The sequence below is a fragment of the Tursiops truncatus genome, chromosome 15 (genome assembly GCF_011762595.2).
Source record: "Tursiops truncatus isolate mTurTru1 chromosome 15, mTurTru1.mat.Y, whole genome shotgun sequence".
Classification (NCBI taxonomy): Eukaryota; Metazoa; Chordata; class Mammalia; order Artiodactyla; family Delphinidae; genus Tursiops; species Tursiops truncatus.
In genome coordinates, this window is record NC_047048.1 from 65,861,738 (window position 1) to 65,888,158 (window position 26,421).

General features: G+C 44.3%; 1 protein-coding gene across 3 annotated transcripts in view; it reads left to right on the forward strand.

Annotated features, from left to right (window-relative positions):
- DHX35 (DEAH-box helicase 35) overlaps positions 1 to 26,421 on the forward strand; it is a 77,449-nt gene that overhangs the window by 20,935 nt on the left and 30,093 nt on the right. For all 3 annotated transcript variants that reach the window (XM_073792996.1, XM_033839406.2, XM_033839407.2), the window contains exons 5-13: positions 539 to 643; positions 4,079 to 4,140; positions 4,962 to 5,031; positions 6,936 to 6,995; positions 14,578 to 14,690; positions 15,645 to 15,741; positions 16,627 to 16,785; positions 19,535 to 19,745; positions 24,879 to 25,003. In XM_073792996.1, the coding sequence (XP_073649097.1) occupies positions 539 to 643; positions 4,079 to 4,140; positions 4,962 to 5,031; positions 6,936 to 6,995; positions 14,578 to 14,690; positions 15,645 to 15,741; positions 16,627 to 16,785; positions 19,535 to 19,745; positions 24,879 to 25,003 (1,002 nt within the window). The remainder of the gene's footprint in view (positions 1 to 538; positions 644 to 4,078; positions 4,141 to 4,961; positions 5,032 to 6,935; positions 6,996 to 14,577; positions 14,691 to 15,644; positions 15,742 to 16,626; positions 16,786 to 19,534; positions 19,746 to 24,878; positions 25,004 to 26,421) is intronic.

Consider the following 26,421-nt stretch of genomic DNA (forward strand, 5'->3'; position numbering starts at 1 on the left):
TGAATTTGATCGTTCTTGTTCCCTTGCCTTCATGGTCCAGTGAAAGTTGTTTTATTTCAGGGCGTAAAGACATGGAAACTTGTCCCTAGTTGGTGTGCTAAAGAAAGCTTTAGGAATAGGGTGAATCTTGAAATTTCTTTTTCCCTTTTTGCTTCACCCACCAGGAAATCTAGAGCTGAATTTGTGGCTCAACTTAAATAACTTAGGCATATCTGTGTTTTAAAAATTTTCTCATTGACTTTGATCTTTTGAATTTTGTCTGTAATTTCTTTGATCCTGATCTGTAACATATTTACATGATTCCATTTTTATTCTTATAAGTTGCCTCAAGTCAGTTATAGAATGAGGTGAGATACATAAAGTTGATAGCTGCAAAGATTATCACACTAGTTTTCTAATAACCTGCCCCTTCTCTTCTCATTTCCCACTGTGTTCAACATATTATTTAAAAAATAAGTGACCTTTAGATTTTCCGTAGTATGTGCTCTGGGCAGTAATTTCTGTGTCTCTATTTTCAGCATGATCTTTCTTCCCAAAGGTTGCAGGGAGAGTGGCTGAGGAAAGGGGTGCGGTGCTGGGCCACGAGGTGGGCTATTGTATCCGCTTTGATGACTGCACCAACCCACTGGCTACAAGAATTAAGGTGAGGTGCAGAGCTGCTTTTCCTATTGTGAATAAGGAAGATTCTTTGCGGGGAGATAAAAACATGCAGCCATCGGTGCTGACTGAGGCACTGATACTGTGGCAGAAAGTGTATGAGAGCATCCTGGCCCTCAGGGAAGTTAGTCTGCTGGGAGGTGCAGAGCACTTTCCGAGTCCTTGCATTTTAGCCCAGAAAGGACCTTGGAAGTAGAGCTAAGCCCTTGGTTCTCCAGATGAAGAGGTTGAGGACCTGGGAGGTTGAATGACCTACCTGACATTACGTGTGCATTGGTGATGGAACCAGAACTCAAAACTGACCTTTCTCATGTTTGTTTTATTGTTTTCCCACCAATCCACATAGCTCACTAAATATAGAAACTTACCCATAAAAGACTTAAAAACAGGAACAAATATTGGGTGGACCGAAAGGTTTGTTCGTTTTTTCCCGTAAGATGGCTCTAGTAGCACTTAGTTGTCTTTAACTTCATTCGAGACAATTTTGATAAATTGTATGTGACAGCTGTCATAATCAGCGTGCATTAAAAAGACATCAAAATTGGTGAATTTTTGTGTAGCCATTTTAATATTGAAGATGGAAGAAAAAAAGCAGCACTTTCGGCGTTTTATGCTTTATTATTTCAAGAAAGGTAAAAACGTAAAAAAAAGATTTGTGCAGTGTATGGAGAAGGTGCTGTGACTGATCGAACGTGTCAAAAGTGGTTTGTGAAGTTTCGTGCTGGAGATTTCTTGCTGGACGATGCTCCACAGTTGGGTAGACCGGTTGAAGTTGATAGCGATTAAATTGAAACAATAATTGAGAACAATCAACGTTATACCATGCAGGAGACAGCCGACATACCCAAAATATCCAAATCAAGCGCTGAAAATCATTTGCACCAGCTTGGTTATGTGAATGGCTTTGATGTTTGGGTTCCACATACGTTAAGCAAAAAAACCTTCTTGACCATATTTCCGCATGTGATTCTCTACCTAAATGTAATGAAAATGTTGCATTTTTAAAACAAATTGTGACAGACAATGAAAAGTGGATATTGTACAACAGTGTGGAACGGAAGAGATGATGGGCAAGCAAAATGAACCACCACCAACCACAACAAAGGCCGGTCTTCATCCAAAGAAGGTGATGTTGTGTATATGGTGGGACTGGAAGGGAGTCCTCTGTTATGAGCTCCTTCCGGAAAACCAAACGATTAATTCCAACAAGTACTGCTCCCAGTTAGACCAACTGAAAGCGGCACCCGATGAAAAGCATCTGGAATTAATCAACAGAAAATACATAATCTTCCATCAGGATACTGCAAGACTGCATGTTTCTTTGATGACCAGGCAAAAACTGTTACAGCGTGGCTGGGAAGTTCTGATTCATCCGCCATATTCACCAGGCATTGCACCTTTGGATTTCCATTTATTTCGGTCTTTACAGTATTCTTTCTTTTTTAATAAATTTATTTATTTATTTATTTTATTTTTGGCTGCATTGGGTCTTGGTTACTAGGCGCAGGCTTTCTCTAGTAGCGAGCGGGGACTACTCTTTTGCGACGCGCGGGCTTCTCATTGCAGAGCACGGGCTCTAGGCATGCAGGCTTCAGTAGTTGTGGCTTGTAGGCTTAGTTGCTCCGCGGCATGTGGGATCTCCCCTGACCAGGGCTAGAACCTGTGTCCCCTGTATTGGCAGGTGGACTCAACCACTGCGCCACTAGGGAAGTCCCTACAAAATTCTCTTAATGGAAAACATTTTAATTCCCTGAAAGACTGTAAAAGGTACCTGGAATAGTTCTTTGCTCGAAAAGATAAAAAGTTTTGGGAAGATGGAATTATGAAGTTGCCTGAAAAATGGCAGAAGGTAGTGGAACAAAACAGTGAATACATTGTTCAATAAAGTTCTTGGTGAAAATGAAAAATATGTCTTTTATTTTTACTAAAAAACCGAAGGCACTTTTTGGCCCACCCAATAGTATAAATTGATAAAGTGTAGAATTCACACATGTTATTTGCACTAATTAGAACTTTCCCATTTTCACATGATAATGGATTTTATATGTGTGTTCTTTGACCTCGTTGCTACTAGTAAAATAATTAGCACCAGTAGTAATCAGTGTAAATCAACTCAGCAGTGTCCACTGTGTATACCACTGTGCGAATCAGAGTCCCCCCAGTACTGTAAACAATGAATGAAAATGAATATTGAAATGAATATTGGTTGTTAGAAACTCAGTTACCTCAGCTTGCAGCAGAGGAAAGCTGAAAATAGATGATCTAAATGTAGTGATTTGTAAAAATGTGGGCCTTGTTTTCTAAGTTTCTGTATTTTGTTACCTTTGACATTCATTTTGCTAGGTAAAGGGGTTATTCTTCTATACCATCAAATATATTTACACGAGCTAATTTTTAGATAAGTTTCAGTGGACTGCATAACCAAATGATTCTCTCTAGAGGGTCTTTCATGAAAAGTTTTGTATTCCATTGGGTAGTAATTTCAGGGCACCCAGTTCTTGACTGGTGGTCTGTCATTGGTGGCAAGTTCTCTTTCACTCCTATGTGTGTATGTGACAGCTCGTATCAGGTCCAAGAAGAGTATGATGGAAATGCACCCTGCTTTGAAAAACAAAACAAAAAGTAAAAATACTAAGATACAGTGTGTGAGGGAAATGTTTAACTTTGTTAAAGTACTGAACTGTTTTGGGGTGAGAATAACAGCATCTAGTTGTTACTGCATTTTTCTGAAGCATTTTATAAACATTCATTAAGCTTAAATGATAATAGCTGCCATTCTTGAGCTCTCTCTGTGTGCTAGGGCCTGTGCTAAGCACTGTACATGTACTATCTCACTCAATTCTCACAGTAACCCTGTGAGGTGGATTCTTTATTCTCTCCATTTTACAAATGAGGAATCAGGCTCAGAGAGGGTAAGTAACATGCCCAAGGTTCACACAGCTAATAAGATGTAGAGCCGAGATTGGAACTCCCAGCAGCCTGACATGATAGCTTGTGTTCCTAACCACAACCCCATCCAGCCTCCCTAAAATAATATCAGATGAAGTTGAGGTTGATAACCTCAAGAGCTGCAAGTCTGTGGTCTTTGGGGATGTTGTAGGAACGGTGATCTCAGACTCACAGCATCCCCCTGGGCAGACACAGGTTTGTCTTCACTGCCTGTTCATCAGCAGCAGTGCCAGTGGTACAGGCTCAGAGCATGAAATTCTGCTAAAAGATTTGCAAGCCCCAGCTGAGGATCCCATCTTCGAAATCTTGTTTGTGAACCATTCCATTGCTTGATAACCAAAATGTTGGGGCATTTTCTCACAGTCCTTGGTGGGAATTGTCTTGTACACACACTGGTGATGAGGTTGTACGTGTTTTAGTTGTACTTGAACTTTTTGAATTATTTCTAAACGTTTGTGTTTCTGTGTTTTAGTTTCTGACCGATGGAATGCTGGTCAGGGAAATGATGGTTGATCCATTGTTAACAAAATACAGGTAAATGTGTTTTTCCTGTGATAAGTTTCCTAAAGTTTCAAAAGTACACAAGTAGATTGAGAAGCATTTGTGTTAATAGATGGGATTCGCGACCATGCTCAGCTTTCCCAAAGCTTTTCTCCTTATTTTGGCTGTTACCACCTTTGATGTTCTTTTCAGAATTTACAGTCAAAACTGGGCTCATTAAAATCCCTGTCGTTATTTGAACAGTCTGTTGACTTGTTTTGATCCTGCTGGAGGGTGACTGCAGAGGCACAGCACAGAACCTGGCAGCATTTTGTTGAATGTAATATGCAGAGTCCAAATAATTATTTATACGTTCCCTTTCCTTGTGTGTCTGTCCATTGCTCATGGGGTTAAAGTGGTCCCACTCAGGCTCTGTGGTATTCTGGGAAAGGATATCACATTTGACCCACTGGTACACACGTGGCACAGCTGAGACCATGTGCCTCTTCCTGCTGTTTTCTGCAGTTTAACAGCCTTTGGGTGGGTGGGCTGTGTCCCGATTTTTATGTGCTCTGTGGGGTTACATGTTATATTGGAATTTAAAATCATGTATTAGATCCTGTTGGAATCCAGCGTGGGTGGTAATACTCTTTAGAAGTAGCAAAAAATACACCATTTTCTTCACCAAGATATGTTGATGTCACCATTTTTAAGAGTTTAAGAGTTACCTCCTTGTCAAAGAGGAGTTACTTAGCGTTACTTTTGCTACAAGGTGATCGCATGGGGGCTAAATACCCAGCAGTCCCTTTGATGGTCTGGATGGGCTTGTGCAGTGGTTGGTTTGATGCTTACTGAGATTGTCCCTCTGATTCTAGTGCCATCATGCTGGATGAAGCCCACGAGAGGACCTTGTACACCGACATTGCCATTGGCCTGCTGAAAAAGGTATAGCTTTGCTTTTGTTTTTGTTTTGTTTGTTGTTTGATTAGGAAAGTCACTGTAGCAATTTAGAAAATCCAACAAAATACGGAGGAAAACAATGAAAATCATCTGTCATCCTGTTCATTCAGAGATAGTCACCGGTAGGATGTTGGTATGTTTCCTTCTCTTCTTTTTTCTTTGTGCATCTTTTTGTGTGTATACATGTGTCTGTTTTGGCAAAGTGGGGATTGGATTGTATGTTCTAAGTTGTCTCTTGCATATTTTTCTTAACGTTACATCAAGATCATTTTCCTGTGTGATTAAATATTCTGTGAAGACATTATTTTTAGTGGCTACATAATCACGTCTCTATCATGAAGTATTTGACTCATCCGTTACTGTTAGGCATTTATATGGCTCCCAGGTTTGAAGTTATTTTAAATAATGTTGCAAAGAGCACCCTTGTAGTTAGATATGTTGCATTTCTGTTTCTTTTCATTCTTTCACTATTATAAAAGATTTCAGGCATACCCCAGGGTAGAGAGAAGGATTTAATGACCCCCATGTGCCCATCATCTGGCTTCAGCAGTTATAGCCCACAGCCAATTTTGTTTCAACCTTACCTGCATCCTCTCCTCCCTTCCTGTATTTTCTGGTTGTTTTCTTTGGACAAATTCCCAATCACAGGAGTCTAGAAAGAGGTGATAGAGCATGGACTCTGGCTTCAAACCTGACTCTGCTGAGTTTACTCATCTCTAAAATGGGACAGATACAAGTTTCTCTCTCTGCTGGTTTACTTTCCTATCTGATAGCCACTAGCCACCTTAGGTTTTAATCAGTTGAAATAGAATAAAATAAAAAATTCAATTCTTTAGTCACACTGGCTATCTTCCAAGGGCTCTGTAGCCACATGCAGCTAGTGGCTACTGCATTGGGCAGAACCTCTCTGTCTTTGAAGAGTGTTCTCTTAGAGCTGCCCTATGACATAATTTGTTGTCAGGCTAAACTTAGAAAATGTAAAATTATTAGGATGGTGCCTGACACAGGGCCATAAATAGACTATGAGGTAACTTTCCCATTGGGAGGATGTCCACAGCTGGGTGAGGGGAAGGTGGGCTGGATTTCAGAGGCCCCTAGCCTCTTTGTGCAGTGTATATACTATACAACTGTACTCAGAGACCCTGGAATAGCACATAATTTAGTATATGCTAGTTGCTGTTGTTATTGTTATTTTCATTATTAATTTATTCCTTGGCCAAAGATTTAGACTTTTTGATACTTATGAGGAATTATCCCACCAGGTTATTGCCTTCTGAGGAATGGTATAACAAGGGGGCCTATTTCACTGAATCTTTGCTAACACTGAAAATAAATCTTTGCCAATGTGATGGATGAAAAAATAATCTCATTGTTGTTACACGTTTTTGCTATAATTTATTTGATCATTTCTCCTATGCCTCTTGATCATCTGTTTCTTTGAATAACTGTTAGTATCTTTTGTCCATATTTCTACCTTGGTGTTATCATTTATTGTTTGTTTGCTTTTGATGTATTTTTTCATACTTTAACTGTATATACATAGATTCTGACTATCCAGGTGTCAGGAAAAAATGGTTTTACTTCTGGTAAATTCATATTTAGGTTTTAAAGTTCCTTTATACTCTCTATCCATTTTTTTTTTAGCTTTTTATCTTGGAAAATTTTGTCACTTACGCAGTTAGAAAGGATAGTCTAATGAGCCACCTGTTCACCTATGACTTAACAGTTATCAATTTGTGGTTGGTCTTGTTTCATCTTTAAGCTTCCCCCTCCACCCCGCAAAAAAGTACACACACTGGATTATTTTGTAATAAATTTCAGATATCAGATTATCTCATCTGTAAGTATCACACTATTATCATTGTCTTTTTTTATGTCTTCTTTTTTAGATTCAGAAAAAGCGAGGGGATCTTCGATTGATTGTGGCTTCAGCCACCTTGGATGCAGAGGTATGAGCATTTCCCCCTCTGGCCCTCTGGCCCTGGTTAGCACTGGGATTGTTGGACATGTCCTTGGGAAGCTACCTGCAGCAAGAGCTTACCTTTGGCAGGATGGCCTACCTTCCTTATGGGGCCATCCGATGTCCTAGATTCCATGTGATCAGAGGAAACTCCTTTTCAGCTTGTGGGTGGAAACTAGCCTGTAGTTAATTGAGTTCACAATTACCTATTTGCCTTGTTTCTCTACATACTATGTTTTCCCCTACACAGGCAATTTCTTTTTATTACTCTAGTTGGAGGCTATATTTCTTTTTTTTTCTTTTTTTTTTTTTTTGGCGGTACGCGGGCCTCTCACTGTTGTGGCCTCTCCCATTGCGGAGCACAGGCTCCGGACGCGCAGGCTCAGCGGCCATGGCTCACAGGCCTAGCCGCTCCGCGGCATGTGGGATCTTCCCGGATCGGGGCACGAACCCGTGTCCCCTGCATCGGCAGGTGGACTCTCAACCACTGCGCCACCAGGGAAGCCCTATATTTCTTGAATTTATGACTTTAGCATTTATATTGGGGGTACAGTTGAAGTTTTCCCTATACATATAATAATTTCCGTGCTATAACTTTTTTATGGCTAAGTTTACATTATTTTTCTTTTTTTAAAAAAATTTTAATTGAAGTATAATTGATTTACAATGTTGTGTTAATTTCTCTTTTTTAAGGATTTTTAAAAAATAAATTATTTATGTATTTGTTTTTGGCTGCATTGGGTCCTCGCCGCTGCACGTCTAGCCATGGTGAGCAGGGGCCACTTCTCGCTGTGGCGCGTGGGCCCCTCACCGCGGTGGCCTCTTCCGTTGCAGAGCAAAGGCTCCAGGCGCGCAGGTTTCAGTAGTTGTGGCAGGCGGGCTCGATAGTTGCGGCTCACGGGCTTCAGAGCACAGGCTCAGCAATTGTGGTCCACGGGCCTAGTTGCTCCACGGCACGTGGGATCCTCCTGGACCAGGGCTCGAACCTGTGTCCCCAGCATTGGCCAGCAGATTCCCAACCACTGCGCCACCAGGGAAGCCCCTGTTGTGTTAATTTCTGCTGTACAGCAAAGTGATTCAGTTATACATAAAAATATATATATATTCTTTTTAATATTATTTCCCATTATGGTTTATCATGGGATATTGAATATAGTTCTCTGTGCTATGCAGTAGGTCCTTGTTGTTTATCCATTCTTTTTTTTTTAATAAAGGTATTTATATATTTATTTATTTTTGGCTGCATTGGGTCTTCATTGCTGCGTGCAGACTTTCTCTAGTTGCGGCAAGCAGGGGCTACTCTTCCTTGCAATGCACGGGCTTCTCATTGCGGTGGCTTCTCTTGTTGTGGAGCACGGGCTCTAGGCGCGTGGACTTCAGTAGTTGTGGCACATGGGCTCAGTAGTTGTGGCTTGCAGGCTCTAGAGCACAGGCTCAGTAGTTGTGGTGCACAGGCTTAGTTGCTCTGCAACATGTGGGATCTTCCTGGACCAGGGCTCGAACCCATGTGTCCTGCATTGGCAGGCGGTGTTTATCCATTCTATATATAAAAATGTATATCTGCTAACCCCAACCTCCCACTCCATCCTCCTCAAACCACCACCCCCACTTATTTTTCTCTTAATGACTAATATTTTAGTCCAAACAGCAGTTCAGTTCAACACATAATTTTGACCACTTGCTACACACACACACGCACACACACACACACAGAAGCACAGTTCTGGCTACAGGTGATTCATACACTCCCTGACTTCTCCGGGAAGCAGACACATAAATAGATATTTGCAGTTCAGTTTGTTCAAGGTGCTGAGACAGCCAAGGAGGGGGTGCTCACTCTCTAGTCATCTGGGGGATGTCCAGAAGCTTTCGCGGAGGAGGGACATCCCACCTGGGTTGGAAAGATGCACAGAAGTTCACCAGATGGGCAGGGGTGGGGAAGTGGGGAAGTGCATCCTGAACATGCACAGAAACCACAGGGGCATGAAAGCATGTGTTCAAGCGGCTGTGAGTCAAGTATAGGTGGGAGCCATACCTCGCCCGTGGTCCCCTGCGGGGGGTGAGGTGCCCCCCGTGGCCTCTCTGTCTCCTTCCAGCTTCTTCAGTGCTCCTAATACTCCTGCCTCCCCTTGCTGTTCCAGAAAAACCTAAGCATGCTTCTGTTCTTGGTGGGGGGGAGCCCTCTTTCTAGACCACTCTGACCCCAGACGTTCTCATGGCTTTGCACTCATTTCATTCCAGTCTTGATCAGATATTAGCTCCCAGAGAGCCTTTCTTGACCACTGTCTAAAACGGTGTCCCTGTCACTCTCCATTCTCTTACTCTCCTCATTTTTTCTGTTTAGCGCTTCTCACTAGCTAACATATGCATATCTGGGTGTTTGTTTATTGTATGTCTCCCATCACTAAAACGTAAGCACCATGAAGACTGGGACTCTGACTGTCTTACTCTGTGTTATCCCTTTCATCTAAAACAGTGTCTGGCACAACAGAGCAGGGACTTGGGGTTGAATGAATCTTAGTTGAATGGAAAGCGATGGGAGATTCAAATGGAGAGGCTGGTAGGGGTCAGATGATGGGAGGCCTTACAGGCCACGTGAAGGAGGAAGGACTCGCCCTGCTGGTCAGGAGCCCCAGCAGAGTGTGAGGCATAGCAGTGACTTGATCGCATTTGGGTTCTAGAAAGATCACTCTGGGTGCTGTGGAGAAGAGATAAGAACAGATGTGGAGATCCCAGTCAGGAGGGCAGTTCTGTAATGCAGCTGAGATGAAAAGGGCCTGGCTCTTGGTATCCCTGTGGCTTCTGGGATGCAGAACAACTTGGAGAAGAAACTCAGCATGGCTGACAGAGATGCCTGCATGTGCCCTGGCTGGTTTCTCGGACCTTCTCACGGGCTGTAGGAGTCTGTTGTCTTCGGTCTGCCCACCATAACTCTTGGGTTAAAGCTCTCTGTTGCCCTCTTTAATAATTCTTACGCCCTTTACCCATGATACTGGCTGGAATGCTATTTTGAAGGCTGCACCTGACCTCATCTCCTGTTATCTCCTCCATGACCACGTTGCCCAGAACATCTTCTCTATTTTACGTTCGTCACCACCCCCCTTTAAAAATTATTCCCAATAGTTTTTTTTTTTTTTTTTTTTTTTTTTTTGCGGTACATGGGCCTCTCACTGTTGTGGCCTCTCCCGTCGCGGAGCACAGGCTCCGGATGCGCAGGCCCAGTGGCCATGGCTCACGGGCCCAGCCGCTCCACGGCATGTGGGATCTTCCCGGACCAGGGCACAAACCCGTGTCCCCTGCATCGGCAGGCAGACTCTCAACCACTGCGCCACCAGGGAAGCCCCCAATAGTTTTTATTGTGCTCGAAATCTATAACATCCAAGCCTTTTCTTAGAATTACTGTTAATACTTATTTCTTGCTTACTTGTTTTTCGCCTTTCATTGTCTTTGGTGTGGCATGGAGATTTAAAAACATAGCTTCTTTCTTTTCTGCCTACTATAGTTGATAGAGACGGACTTCCTGGAAGTGATTTTTTTAGGTGGGAAAGTGGAGTGTAGGAGTTGTGTCACACCTTGAGTGCGCTAGCATGCAGGGGTTGCTGGGATGTCAGCAGCATTCACGGGGGCCTTGGGTGGGCTTAGGCCGTCCTTTTCTTCATCCCTTCCTGGCTCGGCCAGCGAAGGGGAGTGAGGTCTGTGTGTGAGTGAGGGGGGACCCAGGTGGGTGTGAGTACACGTGGGGTGTGGAATGTGTTCCCAGGTGAGAGAGCGAGGAAGAGGAAGGAATGGGCTGAAGTGGATGAGAGAGGAAGAGTGTGTGGGCGTGAGAGTGGGGTAGGGCGTGGCTCAGGTAACATTTTGCCCTAGAGGCCCAGGGGGACCAGAACTCATCCCCGGTCCCCCAGCTGCTGGATCTGTGGGCGACAGACTCATTCCAAACTCCACTGCCTGGAGGGGTAGATACCACCCGCTCTGGTTTCGCTCAGGGTCTGGGGTGGCCCAGCCTGCAGGTGAGGACACCAGTGATGGTGGCTGGGAGGCAGAGGAGGCAAGCGGAGTTTGACGGGAGCTGATCAAATAGTCGCCTTGATTGGTTTAGCTGTTTGTAAGCCTAATTAAGTCAGCAATTACAGAATATGACCAGGTATAATTACGAACTATTTATTGACCATTGTATCACATGGTGTTGTTTTTCTTTTATTGGCTTCCATTCACACGGCAGAAAATATGATCACTGACAGCTCCCACAGTTTCTTGTCACAGGTCCAGCTTGAAGAGAGAATAATTTCTCTTTCCAGATTCCTGAAGAAGGAATCTGGGGTCTGCTGGGGTCAGGAATCCACTTGGGACCATTCTGCATGGGCCAGGGGTGGGCAGGTCATGTCGGCGTGGCTGTTGGGGTCCAGTCCTGTGGGTCAGATCAGAGCCGCTGCCAGGAGGAAGCTGGTGAGCTGGGAAGGCAGTGCACCAGACGTCCACACCGTTTATGTTCCATTTCATAGACGAGCCTCTTCCTCTATGTCATTTTATGTTTCTCACCATGTGTGTGTGTCAGTGTGATCCGTGTCTTTGAAACTTGACTTAAACTCTTGTTTTCTAGGTGGTTGAACCCACTTCACTCCTCCGGGTCCTTCATTCTGCCTCAAGATGCGTACACTGTTGATACTATATTTATTTGCTTTCTAATCCATATTTTATATTTCCAAATAGAGATAAAAGATAAAGATCTTAAGGATAAAAGTCTCATGCCTTCTCACTTAATGCTGAGTTTGATTTCTTGAAAGAGCAGCTCCCTGTCTTTACCCCTCAGCACCACAGACTCCTTAACAGAAGGTGTGGCCATCTGCACTCTCACACCAGTGTTAAGCCTTCAGCCTCTTCCCTGTTCTGCTTGCCTTTTTGGCCCAGAAAGCCTGTCTGCCAAGCCGTTTTTAAAATCTTCCTCCTCCGCCTGCAGCCTCTGGGGCTCCACCTTCTCCCCTCGCTCCGCCTCCTAGATGACTTCCCCAGGCTCCTTTGCTGGCTGCTCTTCCTTCGCCAGGCTGTTCATCTTCATGGCCCCTAGTTCAGTGGATGCTCCCACTTCTGGCCTCTTAACTGGGCTCCTTCGCTCCAGCCTGGGCTGCCAGCAGCAGGCTAGCCACAGACCATGAAACTCATGGACCCACGACTCCTACAAACTTGTGGCTCTCAGCAGCTCTCCGGCAGTCCCTTTCTCGCTGTCGTAGTCATTTTGGCTCAGGACATTCATTGCTTTAGGAAGTTGCTTCTTCTGTGTTTTTTTTGTGTGTGTGTGTGTTGTTTTTTTTTTTTTTAGCTTTAGGAAGTTTTTACCCCTCATTGAGTAAGAAGTAATTCCATCGTCCCCGGCATGCACGTGTGCCCTCACACTCACAATGGCCAGGTCCCATCTGTCACACTTCTGGAATGCATTGCTTTCACACTGCCCCCGTTCATGCTTTCATTCTTTGTCCTCTGAGCTGTTGTAATAGCTTCCTTAACTAGTCGGCTGGGCTCTAACCTCTGATCACCCCTGCCCTTCTCCAGAATGGCCTCCAGAGCCAGGGATGCAGAACAGGTCTGATCACCTCACACCCATCTTTGCTGCCCTTGTCTTGCCCATCTAATAAAGTACCTGTGCAGTATGACATTTGGACCACTGCAGAATGATCACTACGATCACTTACTGAGTACTGTTCGAGGCCAGACCTGTGCCAAGTACAGTCAGACACACTTTATAGGAGCAACAGCCTTGCAGGGTGTAGAGAGCAGTTCATCCATTTTGTCAATGAGACAACCAACTCAGACATGAGACGGGCCTGCCCTAGACCTTGAGCTGTCTCCTCCATCAGGGGCCCCTTTACATCTTAGTCTACACTCTGCTGTCATCCTAGGAAGGGGGTACCTCTTCTCCTTCCTAGCTAGTAATAATCGTCCTCAGGCTTAGCCCGGGGATACTGCTGCCTCCAGGGGAGACTGCTGCCTCCAGGAAGCCCTCCCTACAGCCAGTCATTATTGGTCTTTCTTTCTCCCCAAATTGTAACTCGCAGCTCTTTTCTGGTCATCCAGTCATTGGGCCTCGGTTTATGTTATGATTGGTCCTTTGCACGCCTTCCTCCCTGGCTTATTCACTCTTTGGGGGAGTGGGATGGAGTCTCTTCTCCCTTGTTTGTGCATCACTTGTAGTGTGCCCATGCTCTGCACACCACAGGACACAGGAAGGCTGAAGTCGCTTGCAGAGAATTTACCCGAAAGAAGCGTGGAGAGTGGTGCCGTGTGGTTCTTTGTAGCACAGCGCAGTTCTTTTGTTGGCCTGAGGCTTGTTTTCTTATGCCTGTGCAAACACGACTTTGAGGTTAACATGTAGCATCCAGCTACATGTAGTTCAATCCAGTGGACTCTTCTAGAAGTGCTCCTCCAAGCCCTTTCACATTGCGCTTGATGCAGGTCCTCAGGGCACCCCTGGGCTCCCAGTTTCCAGGAGCGGGCGTGGGTGTATTTAGGGAAGATACCTGGGAACTAAAGAAGACAGGCCTTGTGATCACATGGCCAGGCCTCCTAGGAGAAGAGAAAGTGATGCTGGGCCAGGCCTCAGGGGATCGGGAAGGTCACTGAGAGTCAGATAATGGTGTGCCCCACCTTACAGGATGTCTGTGCCTCTGCAGCTAGATAGCAGCCCCCCTCCAGCACTCTGTGTCCTGCCGGCTTGGTCACTCGGTTCTTCTCGGTCTCAACTTCTCTGTGTGTCTTGGGTCACATGCCCCAAGAGGGCATCTTTGGTGGAGTCTCCCTCCCCCATCGTTGGCCAGTGCTCTCACGTCAGGCCTCCCTATAGACTGCAGGTCTGGTGGTCAAGTGCCATTGAAGAGGACGTGGCCACCTATTCAGGAGGAATTGCCAAGAGCCACTCTTCTCAACAGGGTCCTGTGGGAGCATCGGAGAAGTGAATGCTTGCCAACCTGCCCCATACAAAGTGTTGTGCTTCTTCCTGTGGGGCGTATAAAGACGGAGAGGACTCTGTCCCTGTACATGTAGAGTACATGCAGATCTGTAACTGTGCTACCAGGGAGACATCTACTGTTCATAGACGTATACGCTTCCTTTATACACTGATAACTTGTGTGATCAGAGCTGTGCTTTCCAGATCAGAGCTACACATCAACCTGATTTAATCCTTATTTAACTTGAGTTACACCTTCTGACCTAATTTTCTGTTAAATAAAATATGGGGGTTGGGGGGGGTGGATGTGGGTGGGTTAAGATCAATAGCACAGCTGCATGTTGACTCAGATGCACTGCTGAATGCAGTTTGGAAACCTAACTTCTATCATTTCTATCAAGTCTTCGGTAAAGAGTCTGTTCATTGAAATGTGATTCTCCAAAATTGCAATAATAAAAATATGATTTTTAATAATTATTTTGTAACCCCTAGTCTGTATTATATATATCCAATCCCTACTCCCCACCCCCTGCTCTGCCAGTTTTATATTGTTTTCTTTCTTTCCATGAGTTACTATGAACCATTTTTTTTTTGAGAGGAGTGAAGAATTGATTTTTTTTTTTTCTTTTAGAAATTTTGGGATTTCTTTAATCAAAATGACACCAGTGACCCAACCAGGGATACGTGCGTGATCCTTACGGTGGAAGGGCGAACATTTCCAGTGGATATCTTTTATCTACAAAGGTTTGATGATCCTTGCATTTTTAATGAGGGCGATTAGAAAACTAGGCCTGTTCTGTGGGAGGAGAAGCAATTGCATCTGCTTGAGGCTCTGAGGGCGAGGTGCCAGACTGCTGAGGAGGGGCGGGCGTGTTTTGCACCTCCCATCATTGATAGGGTGTTCTGGAACCCTGCTCAGTATCACTGCTGGATTTAGTTTAAACTCTCCATACTGATGTGCAGGTTTCTCTGACTCTGTGGTCCTTGGGCTCAGCTGGAAAGAGCAAAATGGTAACAGTGTCTCAGGGAGGAGGGTTCTATAGTTGTCAGAACTGGGCTTTACAAGACTGTCTGTCAGCTTGGGCAGTATTAGTGATTTGAATCATTTGGTTCTCAGCTCTTTACATCTTAGCAAGAAGGCCTGGTTGCCATTTTCGGGAGGAGCCTCCTTGGATAGGAAGGAGTCATCCTAATTCCTGCCCCTAGTCATTGGACAGTCAAAGACCAGGAGCCTGGGCCAGTGGCAGATGAATCCAGAGAGTTGTGGGCTTGACTTCTGAGTGATTCTAGAGGGACAGGACACCCATTAGCTCCTTTCAGACATGCTGCCAGTGGTCAGGAGGGGAAATAGAGTGTGGGATTCAGCACTGGGACCATAGATCCAGTTTCCCTGGCCAGGCATCCTTGCATGCTAAAGATAAGACATCTATTTGCATGGGTTTATTGCTTTTATGTCTCTGCAAATAAAGCCAAAAATCATAGTTTACATGTAATTACGGATTGTTTTTGAATGTCGCATTTAAAAAAAGAAAAAAAAAGAATGAATGTTTATTTTATCAATAATTATTCATATATTGATTACCTGCTGGGCAGGCCCAAACTAACTTTCACGAGGCTTCGCTGCCAGATTACTAGGGTAATTGATCTATAATTAATGAGCATATTCTAGTGATGAATTTATCTCACACATCTTTTCAGTCCTGTTCCAGATTATATCAAATCAACTGTAGAAACTGTGATGAAAATTCACCAGACAGAGGGAGATGGAGACATATTAGCATTTCTCACTGGCCAGGTAATTCCATCGGACCTTTTCTCTGTGGTGAACAGACACGTTAAGGCAGCACCAGAATTTATACGGAGGCCTGTTACTTTACGTAGCCCCTGATTTCGTGTTTTATTGTATTTTGTGGTTACTTGATTGCATAAATAATTGTATAGTTTGATGTCATTTATCTATTAACTCAATTGCCAGAGAGTCATTACTTCCTGCCTCTTCTGTCTGCAGAGGGTTAAATGTATTTTAAATTTATTAGCTAATTCCAGAGTAAATTAGAGCGTTCAATGGGCCGTTTTGATACCAGAATTGAATACTATATGCGGTACATTTTGTGCATCCTTGTTGTTGCTGCAGCCCCTTTTCCCAGTGATACCTTTGCAGCTCATCCTGGAGGGGTCAAGTAGGCACATCACTGGAAAAACAACTGAACAAGCCCAAATGCTCACTCAAGGTTGTAGCTCTGTTCAGAACTACCTTCTAGTTGTAATCATTTCCACTGTCAAACGTTTTCCATGGCTCAGTAATCTTTTCTAGGGAAAGCTTATAGTGATTTTGTATGCCACAGCCTGTCCATACGTATGCCACGCTGTTTGCCACAGAGCATAAAAAAAAAACTCAGTAAAAGTCATAGTTTTGGTATATCAGGAATTCTTCTATTGACTGCAGATAGTGTAGGTCTCAGTGATTAACCTGACAGTTGCAAATTTTCACCCCCATCGGCACCACTGTTCGGTAGCATTTGATTAAATACCACCCCAGCGTGGAACTTGATGGCTCTGACAGTCATGAATCTGACCACATTTAAAATCCTCATCCCAATTTTCATTTTCTTGCAGTATGATAAAATGACATGCTTCAAATTGATCTCATTTTCTTTGGTTCCTGGTTCGACGATTTTAGGAAGAGGTAGAAACTGTTGTGTCTATGCTGATTGAGCAGGCTCGAGCACTGGGTCGGACTGGGATGAAGAGACACCTCCGGGTTCTCCCCATGTATGCGGGACTGCCTTCCTTTGAGCAAATGAAAGTGTTTGAAAGGGTGTCACGCACTGTCAGAAAGGTGAGACTAACCTGAGGACCAAGGAGTATAATCACGTTGGTGCTCCTTTGCTATCCACTAGAAAGATTTATTTTATTTTATTAAAAAAATTTTTTTTATTGAAGTAGAGTTGATTTACAATGTTGTGCCCGTCTCTGCTGTAACAGCGAAGTGACTCAGCCACACACATACTTACATTCTTTTTTACATTCTTTTCCATTATGGTTTATCCCAGGAGACTGGATACAGTTCCCTGTGCTATGCATTAGGACCTTGTTGTTTATCCCTTCTAAATGTAATAGTTTGTATCTACCAACCCCAAACTCCCAGTCCATCCCTCTCCCTCCCCCCACCCCCTTGGCAACCACAAGTCTGTTCTCTCTGTCTGTGAGTCTGTTTCTGTTTTGTAGGTAGGTTCATTTGTGCCATATTTTAGATTCCACATATAAGTGATATCATACGGTATTTGTCTTTCTGACTGACTTCACTTAGTATGATAATCTCAAGTTGCATCCATGTTGCTGCAGATGGCATTATTTCACTCTTTTTTATGGCTGAATAGTATTCCATTGTATATATGTACCACATCTTCTTTATTCATACATCTGTCGATGGACATTTAGGTTGTTTCCATGTTTTGGCTGTTGTGAACAGTGCTGCTGTGAACATAGGGGTGCATGTGTCTTTTTGAATTACAGTTTTGTCCGGGTATATGGAAAGATTTATTTTAAATTGAAGTAAAATTTGCTAAATAGGAAGGTCTCTTTAAGAACTTAAAGTCCATGTTTCTGTGCAGGAGATCTAAAAGTGCACAGTAAATAACATGTTGCAAAGATTTCTAAACCTGCCCCACAGAAGGTTTAGTAATTATCAGAGTAGGTGACTTCTCTTTGCTTCTTTTCTTCCTGCCTAGTCTTTCCCCGTCTGGTTTAAAGGACTGTCTTGGTGGATCCTGGTCAGTCAAGAACACTAGATTAGTTTCTGCAGAATGGTTTCTAAACCATTTGTTAGAAGCATCAGTTTCCCTGTAGAGCCAAGTTTGAGTCAGTTAATTCAAGGTGTGGCTTAAACATGCTTGGCCTTGAAATTGGGGTGGGGAAGGGTGTGGTGAGAAGCATGGGTTTAAAGGAGCCAGTAGGCAGCCAGTCTGCCTCCTGTTCATCGCTGCCCTGGGCCTTGCTCTGTTTTCCCTTCCGTCAGATGAGGAAGGTACAGAACTGGCCCGAAGTCAGCTTAGAGTAGCTATTTATCAGCAGGTGGCAGAGAACACAGTAAGTGAGGGATGACAGGTCTGAGGATCCCCTCCCAACTTCAGGCCACTTGCAAGAGGGCACCCTGCCTCCTGGCCATTGGGATGGAGCAGCTCAAGTCTGTCCAGTCAAACGTGACCTGCAGCCAACTAGTCAGGAGGTCTGGGTTACCGTGTGCCGTGGGATGAGTTACTCAACCCTGAGGCCCAGTTTTCTCAGCTGTAAAGCATGAATAGCAGTAACTTTTAGATAGATGGTTTTATAGCATAAAATCCTGACTCTAGTATGTAAAAATGGTAGGAAGGGGCTTCCCTGGTGGCGCAGTGGTTGAGAGTCCGCCTGCCGATGCAGGGGACACGGGTTCGTGCCCCGGTCCGGGAAGATCCCACATGCCGCGGAGCGGCTGGGCCCGTGAGCCATGGCCGCTGAGCCTGCGTGTCCGGAGCCTGTGCTCCGCAAAGGGAGAGGCCACAACAGTGAGAGGCCCGCGTACAGCAAAAAAAAAAAAAAAATGGTAGGAAGATGTTTTATAAAACGATCGATGTAAAAGTGCCCGAAAAACGTTCTAAGTGCTATCTGTGCATGTCTCCTGCTGCTTCGTACCTTCCAGGGGCAGCGCCCAGTGCCCTTAGAATAAAATGCAAACCCCTCACGTGGCCCAGGGACTGTGCATGATCTGGTCCCTGCCTCCCTCCTGAGTTCGTCTTGTATTTATTTACTCTGGTCTCTGGCTGCATAGGCTGTTTCTGCTTCCTCTGCCTGGATCCCTGTAGGGCTGGCTGCTGCTTATTACTCAGGTCTTAGCCCAAAGTCTTCTTTTAGAGAGGTTTTCCCTGGCCATCTAACCTGAAGTAGCACTCCATTATTATAATATATGATGTATACATTGAATGCTACATAATATTAGAGTATTACCCTGTTGCATTTTCTTCCCAGTCACTCTCTTGTTTATGTTCATTATTTCTCTACCCAAACCCTCATACTGGAATGTAGACTCTTGTCCATCATACATTCCTGGCAGCTTGGAGAGTGCCTGGCAATGTGCAGACCCTCAGAAAGCAGTTAGAATGTGAGTGAGCAAATGACTAGACATGTACATGACTAGACATGTACATGACTAGACATGTGATTTACTTAAGTTGTACAAAAGGTAGAAACTAACATTTGTTGAATGTTACTCTGGGCCAAGTACTCCAGGTACCAGGCTGTAATCACTTCATGTATATTTCACATTTAATCCCCTTAAGGACCCTGGGAGAGGGTAAATATTATTATGGAGACAAGGAAACATGCTCAGGAGGTGAAGTAATTTGTTCAAGGTCCCACACTCAGGGAGAATTCAAACCCAGGGTACCCTGACCCTAAAACTCATCATGCTCTATCCAGGATACCAAACTGCCTCTCACAGGTTCTGCACTGTCAGAAATATCTTAAAATCTTTTAGGATTTCGATTAGTTTATTCTGAGTGAAAAGAACCAAATAACTTTTACCCTTACTCTCCTTCCTGTGGGGAGCCTAGGTGATAGTGGCCACCAATGTAGCAGAAACGTCCATCACAATCAGCGGGATTGTGTATGTGATTGACTGTGGCTTTGTGAAACTCCGAGCCTACAACCCCAGGACAGCTATTGAGTGCTTGGTGGTGGTCCCAGTGTCCCAGGCATCAGCCAGCCAGCGAGCAGGACGTGGTGGCCGCAGCCGCTCAGGAAAATGTTACCGCCTTTATACGGGTAAGTTTGGCTTTTTTTTTTTTTTTTAAAGGGTTTTGACTTTCTAATACTCAGCCTGGGCATCAGAGAATATTACAGATATCTACCATAATAGGCAAAACTTAACATAAGATCCAGACTTCCCTCACAAGGCCCTCGGTGATCTGGCCTCCACCGCCTTCCTCACTCCAAATGTGGCGCTTCTTTGCTACTGCTCCCTGCTGGCCAAAGCTGGACCACGAATCACCAGTTATTTGACATCTCCTTTCTAACCTAATGTCTGCGCCTCAGCCTCTCTGTGGCCATGTGACGTGTAGCTTGGGTCCTGCGGCTCAGGTCCTGTCTTTCTTACCTCTCCCTTAGCTTCGTGTGCCATTTTCTTGTTCTGGGATCCCGGAATCCTGTGGGTCCTCACACTGGGTGCCATCTTTTTTTTTTTTTTATGTTTATTTATTTACTTTCTTATTAGTCATCCATTTTATACACATCACTGTATACATGTCAGTCCCAATCTCCCAGTTCATCCCACCACCACCACCCCCTGCCGCTGGGCTCCATCTTTACCTCTGGTTCAGAGCATCTTTGCAGAGCTAAACTGGCAGGATCTCTCCTGAGGCTCATTGATAGAAAGCAATTAGTTGGTCAACTCCTGCTCTGTGCCATGCACCATGCTAGGCTCTGTGGGAGCAAAATGAAATGACAATAAAGACTGTCCCAGCTCATAAGGAGCTTTCTCTCCAGCTAGATGACAGCCTTACCTGCAGAAAATGATGTCCCCAAAGCTGCTCTTTCCTTCTTCGTACTCCTCTTTTGTGGGCAATGGTATCAAGGTTTCTCTCAATTGTCCAGACTTAATTTTCAAATTGTTTTTTTTTTTTTTTTTTTTTTTTTTTGCGGTACGCAGGCCTCTCACCATTGTGGCCTCTCCCGCTGCAGAGCAGAGGTTCCTGACGCACAGGCTCAGCAGCCATGGCTCATGGGCCCAGCCGCTCTGCGGCATGTGGGATCCTCCCGGACCGGGGCACGAACCCGTGTCCCCTGCATCGGCAGGCAGACTCTCAACCACTGCACCACCAGGGAAGCCCTCAAATTGTTTTTAACTCTCTCTTCTGTCCAATATCCATCTGCAGTCATGTACCAGATCCGGGGGGTTTTACCACTTAGCTCTTCTTTGCTTTCCGGTTACCGTCATCCTTGTTCAGTCCTTGACATCATTTATTCTTTTAGCGAATGTTTACAGAGCACCTGCTCTGTGCCATGCATGGAGACAAGGCTTGGAAATCTAGGGCCAGGTGAGACACGGTCTGTGGCCACGTGGCTGACAGCTTGGTGGTGGAGACAGTCTCATGAACAGATCAGCATATTATGGTGTGATAGGGTCACCTTAATGGAATGAGCCTTGGAAGCAGAGAGCAGGGAGTTATCCTGTTGGAGAGGGCTCCACAGTCGGTAATTGAGCCCAGTCTTATTGGCAGCCCAGTAGTTAATCCAGGTGAAGGGATAGCAGTGGAGAATAGATTCCAGCGCACCAGGCAGAGGGAGTGGAATGTACCAGTACTTGGAGGGGAGGAACGGGGTAAGAAGGATTCATGGGAGGGAGGGGGAAGGCAGAGCCTGAAACCAGAGAGGTGAGGGTCTTCTACTGAAGGTGCTAAGAAGGAATGACGGAAGTGCAAAGAGGAGAACCAGGGCTAAAAGAGGAACTGAAATAAGGGGAGGAGGAAGTTTTAAGAAAACAAACAAACAAAAAATTTATTAAGGTGAAATTTACATACACGAAATTAACCATTTTAACTTGAACAGTTCAGTGGCATTTATTATGGTTCACAGTGTGCAACCACCACCTTTATCTAGTTTCAAAACATTTTCATCACTCCAAAGCAAAACTCCTAACCCATTAAGCAGTTTTTCCTCCATTTCTCCCTGCCCCCAGCCGCTGACAACCACCAACCAACAGTCTTTGTTCTTTCTTTCTGGATTGACAGTTGGCCCTCCGTATCTGCAGATTCAACCAACTACAGACTGAAAATATTTGGGAAGAAAATCCCAGAAAGTTCCAGAAAGCAAAACTTGAATTTGCCCGCACACCAGCAACTGTTTACATGGGGTTTACATTGTGTTAGGTCCTATAAGTAATCTAGAGATGATTTAAAGTATTCAGGGGATGTGTGTAGGTTATATGCAAATACCATGCCATTTTATATAAGGGACTTGAGCATCCCCAGATTTTGGTATCTGCAGTGGGGGAGAGGGATGTCCTGGTACCAATCTCCTGTGGATACCAAGGGAAGACTGTGTCTGTTTTGGATATTTCATATAAATTAAATCATATAATGTGATGTTTTGTGTCTGGTTTCTTTCATTCAGTGTAATGTTTTCCAGGTTCATTTACATTGTATTAGGACTTCATTCCTTTTTGGGCTGAATAATATTCTGTTGTATGGATGTACCACAATTTGTTTATTCATTAGTTGATGGTTGCTTCCACCTTTTGGCTATTGTGGGTAGTGCTGCTGTGAACAAGCATGTATGTGTACTTGTTTGAGTACCTGTTTTTAATTCCTTTGGGTATACACCTAGGAGTGGAATTGCAGGGTCATATGGTAATTCTTCGTTTAACTTGAGGAACTCAGGTTACTTTTAAAGAGGAAATGGCCAGCATCATCTCATGCTCCAAAGAAATCAAACAGTAGACTGTGGACTAAAGATTGGCAAGTGGCTTTGGTTAAAAGGTCACTGGAGTCCTTAGCATGAGCAGTTTTAGTGGAGGTGAGGTTGAGGAGAGGCCACGTAATGGGCTACGTTAGATCCAGCCTCTAGGCTTTCTCCGCTAGCCTGCTTCCAGAAAACGCAGCTCTGAGCAGGGTGCTACCTGCTCAGACCCTTAACAGTTTCCCAGGGCCTTACGGGACTATTTCTAGCTTGTCTTCTCCTGTTGTACACCAGCACCTACCCTACACTGCATCCCTGCTGAGCTGCACTCTTCTTGGACATACCTTCTGTTTTCCCACATCCACCTCTCAAACCTTTGGTACCTTTCCATGGGCTGTTTCCTCTGCCCAACAGATCCTCCTTATCCTTGAAATCCTCCCTCACATGTCAGTGCCCTCAAATGCCTTCTCCCACCAGCTGTCCTTCCTTCTTCCCTCTGCCTCCATTTCTCTTTGGGAGGACCCCTCACTGGGACCTAGCCTGTTCCTCCTCTTGGTCCCAGGCCCCTTTGAATCACTGAAACTTCTTAAGAGCCATTGGCCTACAGCTCCTGCAGCTCTTGGCCCAATGCCTTGTGTACTTGAGTTCTCAGTAGAGTTCAACTGAGTGTCAATGAACTCTTAGGAAGCACCTACTTCCTGTGAGCGTCTTCTCAGCAGGACCGTCCTCTTATCTGGTAACTTTGTTTCTGCCTTGGTCAGCAGTGTGCTTGGAAAATGCGGTTATCCTACCAAAAGGCTATCCCCCAAACACTCTTGCAACTTGAATGGAATATCCCATTTGGAACTTCCTGCTGTTGCCTGTTACCCAGAACCTTCCAAGTAGACCCAAGCATTTGGCAATTTGTATCAGTCAGTTCACAGAGTATTTATTGTCTGTTTTCTCAAATTAAAGCTTTCTGAAGTCCTTCAGTGGTGGTGCTAGTTCTTCACGACACCTTTTGTTTTGTTCTGATTTTTTTTCTCTAGTTAACTAAGGATTTATGATCTGAATGGAAGTTGAGCCACCTTTGTGTGAAAGAGGGTGTGCACAGTTAAAGTGTTGACTGATGTGGGAGGACTGTGTATATAATCCTCCTCTATGTGATCCTGAAGCTTTCTGAATATACACAAAAAGGATTTAATCTCTTCCTACCTGTCTTTTCCCCATGCTTTTTTTTTTTTTTTTTTTGCGGTACGTGGGCCTCTCCCGTTGCGGAGCACAGGCTCCGGACGCGCAGGCTCAGTGGCCATGGCTCACGGGCCCAGCCGCTCCACGGCATGTGGGATCTTCCCGGACCAGGGCACGAACCCGTGTCCCCTGCATCGGCAGGCGGACTCTCAAGCAGTGCGCCGCCAGGGAAGCCCTCCCCACCCTTTTTATCTAGCTTTTATAAAAAGGCTTCCCAGATTCTCTTTCCTTCCTCTGCCCTCTCCTGCCCCTCCCATCTTGGCACCTCTGAACCTGATGGTGCTTTTTCCTCAAAAGGTGTTTGAGGACACCTTTTGTTCCTGATGGTGCATGTAAGCATTCATTAATCTGTTTGGGGCAGCATCAGATTCTGGGAGTGACGTGTGTGCCTGGCTCAATTTAGAAAGTTAGATTTGGACAAATTTTGCTGTTTATAAGGTTTGGTCATTTTTTTTATATTTTGGAGATACTTTGGTTATGTTCTAGTTATATTTGGTGATTTATCTTGAAATAGTTCTTTGCTTTTATGTGTAGTTCTGGCCTGCTTGACGTACTCCATCCCAAGCAGAGGGAATGGCAATTGGCCACCCATAGTGATTCAGCAAATACTTGTTGCTTTGATTTAATGTTTTGCTAACAAGAAGCACATTTTATTTTAATTAATTAATTAATTAATTAATTTTTGGCTGCATGGGGTCTTCGTTGCTGCGTCCAGACTTTCTCTAGTTGTGGCGAGCGGGGGCTACTCTTCTTTGTGGTGCACGGGCTTCTCGTTGTGGTGGCTTATCTTTTGCGGAGCATGGGCTCTAGGCACGCCAGCTTCCATAGTTGTGGCATGCGGGCTCAGTAGTTGTGGCTCGTGGGCTCTAGAGCGCAGGCTCAGTAGTTGTGGTGCATGGGCTTAGTTGCTCCGCGGCATGTGGGATCTTCCCGGACCAGAGCTCGAACCCGTGTCCCCTGCATAGGCAGGCAGATTCTTAACCACTGTGCCACCAGGGAAGTCCAAGAAGCACATTTTAAAAAGCATTCTAAAGTAAAAGGAGAAACTTTTATAAAGATATATTGTTCAAATGTATTTATCTAAGGTATTTAAAAAAATAGAAGGATCTTTCCTAAATAGGAAACAACTTTATATCACAATATCATATGCATCTGAGCCTAGACTCCTAGAGCCTCTCATTAAAGTTAGAGAAGGAGAACTGTTCCTTTGGCATAATGATTGCATTTGATTGTGACATTTGATCTCAAACAGTTCTCTTTTCTTATCCTTAGAGGAAGCCTTTGACCAGCTGCCTCAATCCACCGTTCCTGAGATGCAGCGGAGCAATCTGGCCCCTGTCATCCTGCAGCTGAAAGCACTGGGGATCGACAACGTCCTCAGGTTCCACTTCATGTCGGTAAGTCCTGCCTTCTGTCTGTCTGGGAGGCCAGAGTGCTCCCAGGGGAGTGTCAGGACATTGATACAGAGCGTGCTGCCTTTCTGGGTTTTTTCACTTAGCTCGTGTGTTGTGTGCAGGGTTCAAGGGAATACAGCCAGACAAGGCTGACACAATTCTGTTCTTGTCTGTTGGGGGAGAGAGACAAGTAAGTGGGTAATGACAGTGCCTGGGCCCTGTACTCTGAGAGACAAAGGAAAGGCCCGCAGCCCAGTTAGTCATGTCTGAGGTGAGACCTGAAACCCAAGTGGGATCTCAGCAGGTCGGGAGAGGTGGAGTTATCCAGGGCAGGAGTGTGTGTGTAGGCCTAGGTGCCCAAATGTCGTGATTGGGGGAGCCAAGAGGGCTCTGGTAGAGCTGCAGGGAAAGTCCCTATGGCTGATTGCATTTCTGATTATTTCCCAAGGTCAGTTTCCAGGAGTATGATTATTGGGTCAGAGGGCCATGGTCATTTCATAGATCCTTGATACAAGGCTGAATTCCTTTACAGGTATAAACTCCAGCAGTGCATGAATGCCTGACTCACTGTACCCCTATCATGTCATGTTATTTTCTTTTAGAGTTTTGCTAATTTGATTTGGTGGGGGGAAGGAGGAAAAATATTATCTGTATCTTTTTTGATTTCTCATAAGATTAAAAAAAATTATTGGCCACTTTATATTTCTTCTGAAATATAAGAAGAAATCTACATAATCTTATCTAACAGATAATCCATTTATCTGTTAGAATTAGTGTTTATTAGTGATTAAGAGTCCGTTAACTATTAAACACATTAACCTTTGTCTATAGTATTTCTTGCAAAGTTCTTCTGATTGTATTGTATTTTATTGTTTGTTTATGTGCAGCCATTTAAGCAAAGATAGTAATATCTTTCCATCTTTACCTCTGTGATTTCTTCTGTTACTCTTGTGCTTATGAAGCATTTCCCCATATCTAGGTCAGTTAATAAATATTCACTCATGTTTTCTTCTTGAATTTTTATGATTTGAAAGCTTGCATTTTTAACTCCTTATTATATCCCAACTCTGTTGGTATATGATGTGTAACAAGGCTAGATTCCTGGGTGCTAAAGTCCCTAATGTGCCATGTCATGATAAACTAGGCAAATGAAAGAAGAGAATATAACAATATCATCTGCTCTCCCAAAGAAAACATACTTATTTCTCATAAGTATGGAGAAAATATACGCTTTGAATGTTGGTATATAGTACAAGAAATTATACAGAAAAGTGAACAGTATATGCAAATCAAAAGCTTATGAAAAGCTCCACATCTCAGATTAAAGGAAAACATAAGGGCAAAAAGGACAGATCAGTGTCTCAAAAACTATAGAGTTTTCAAACGTCCTTGTGAATACATCGAATACTCACTAAAGAAAA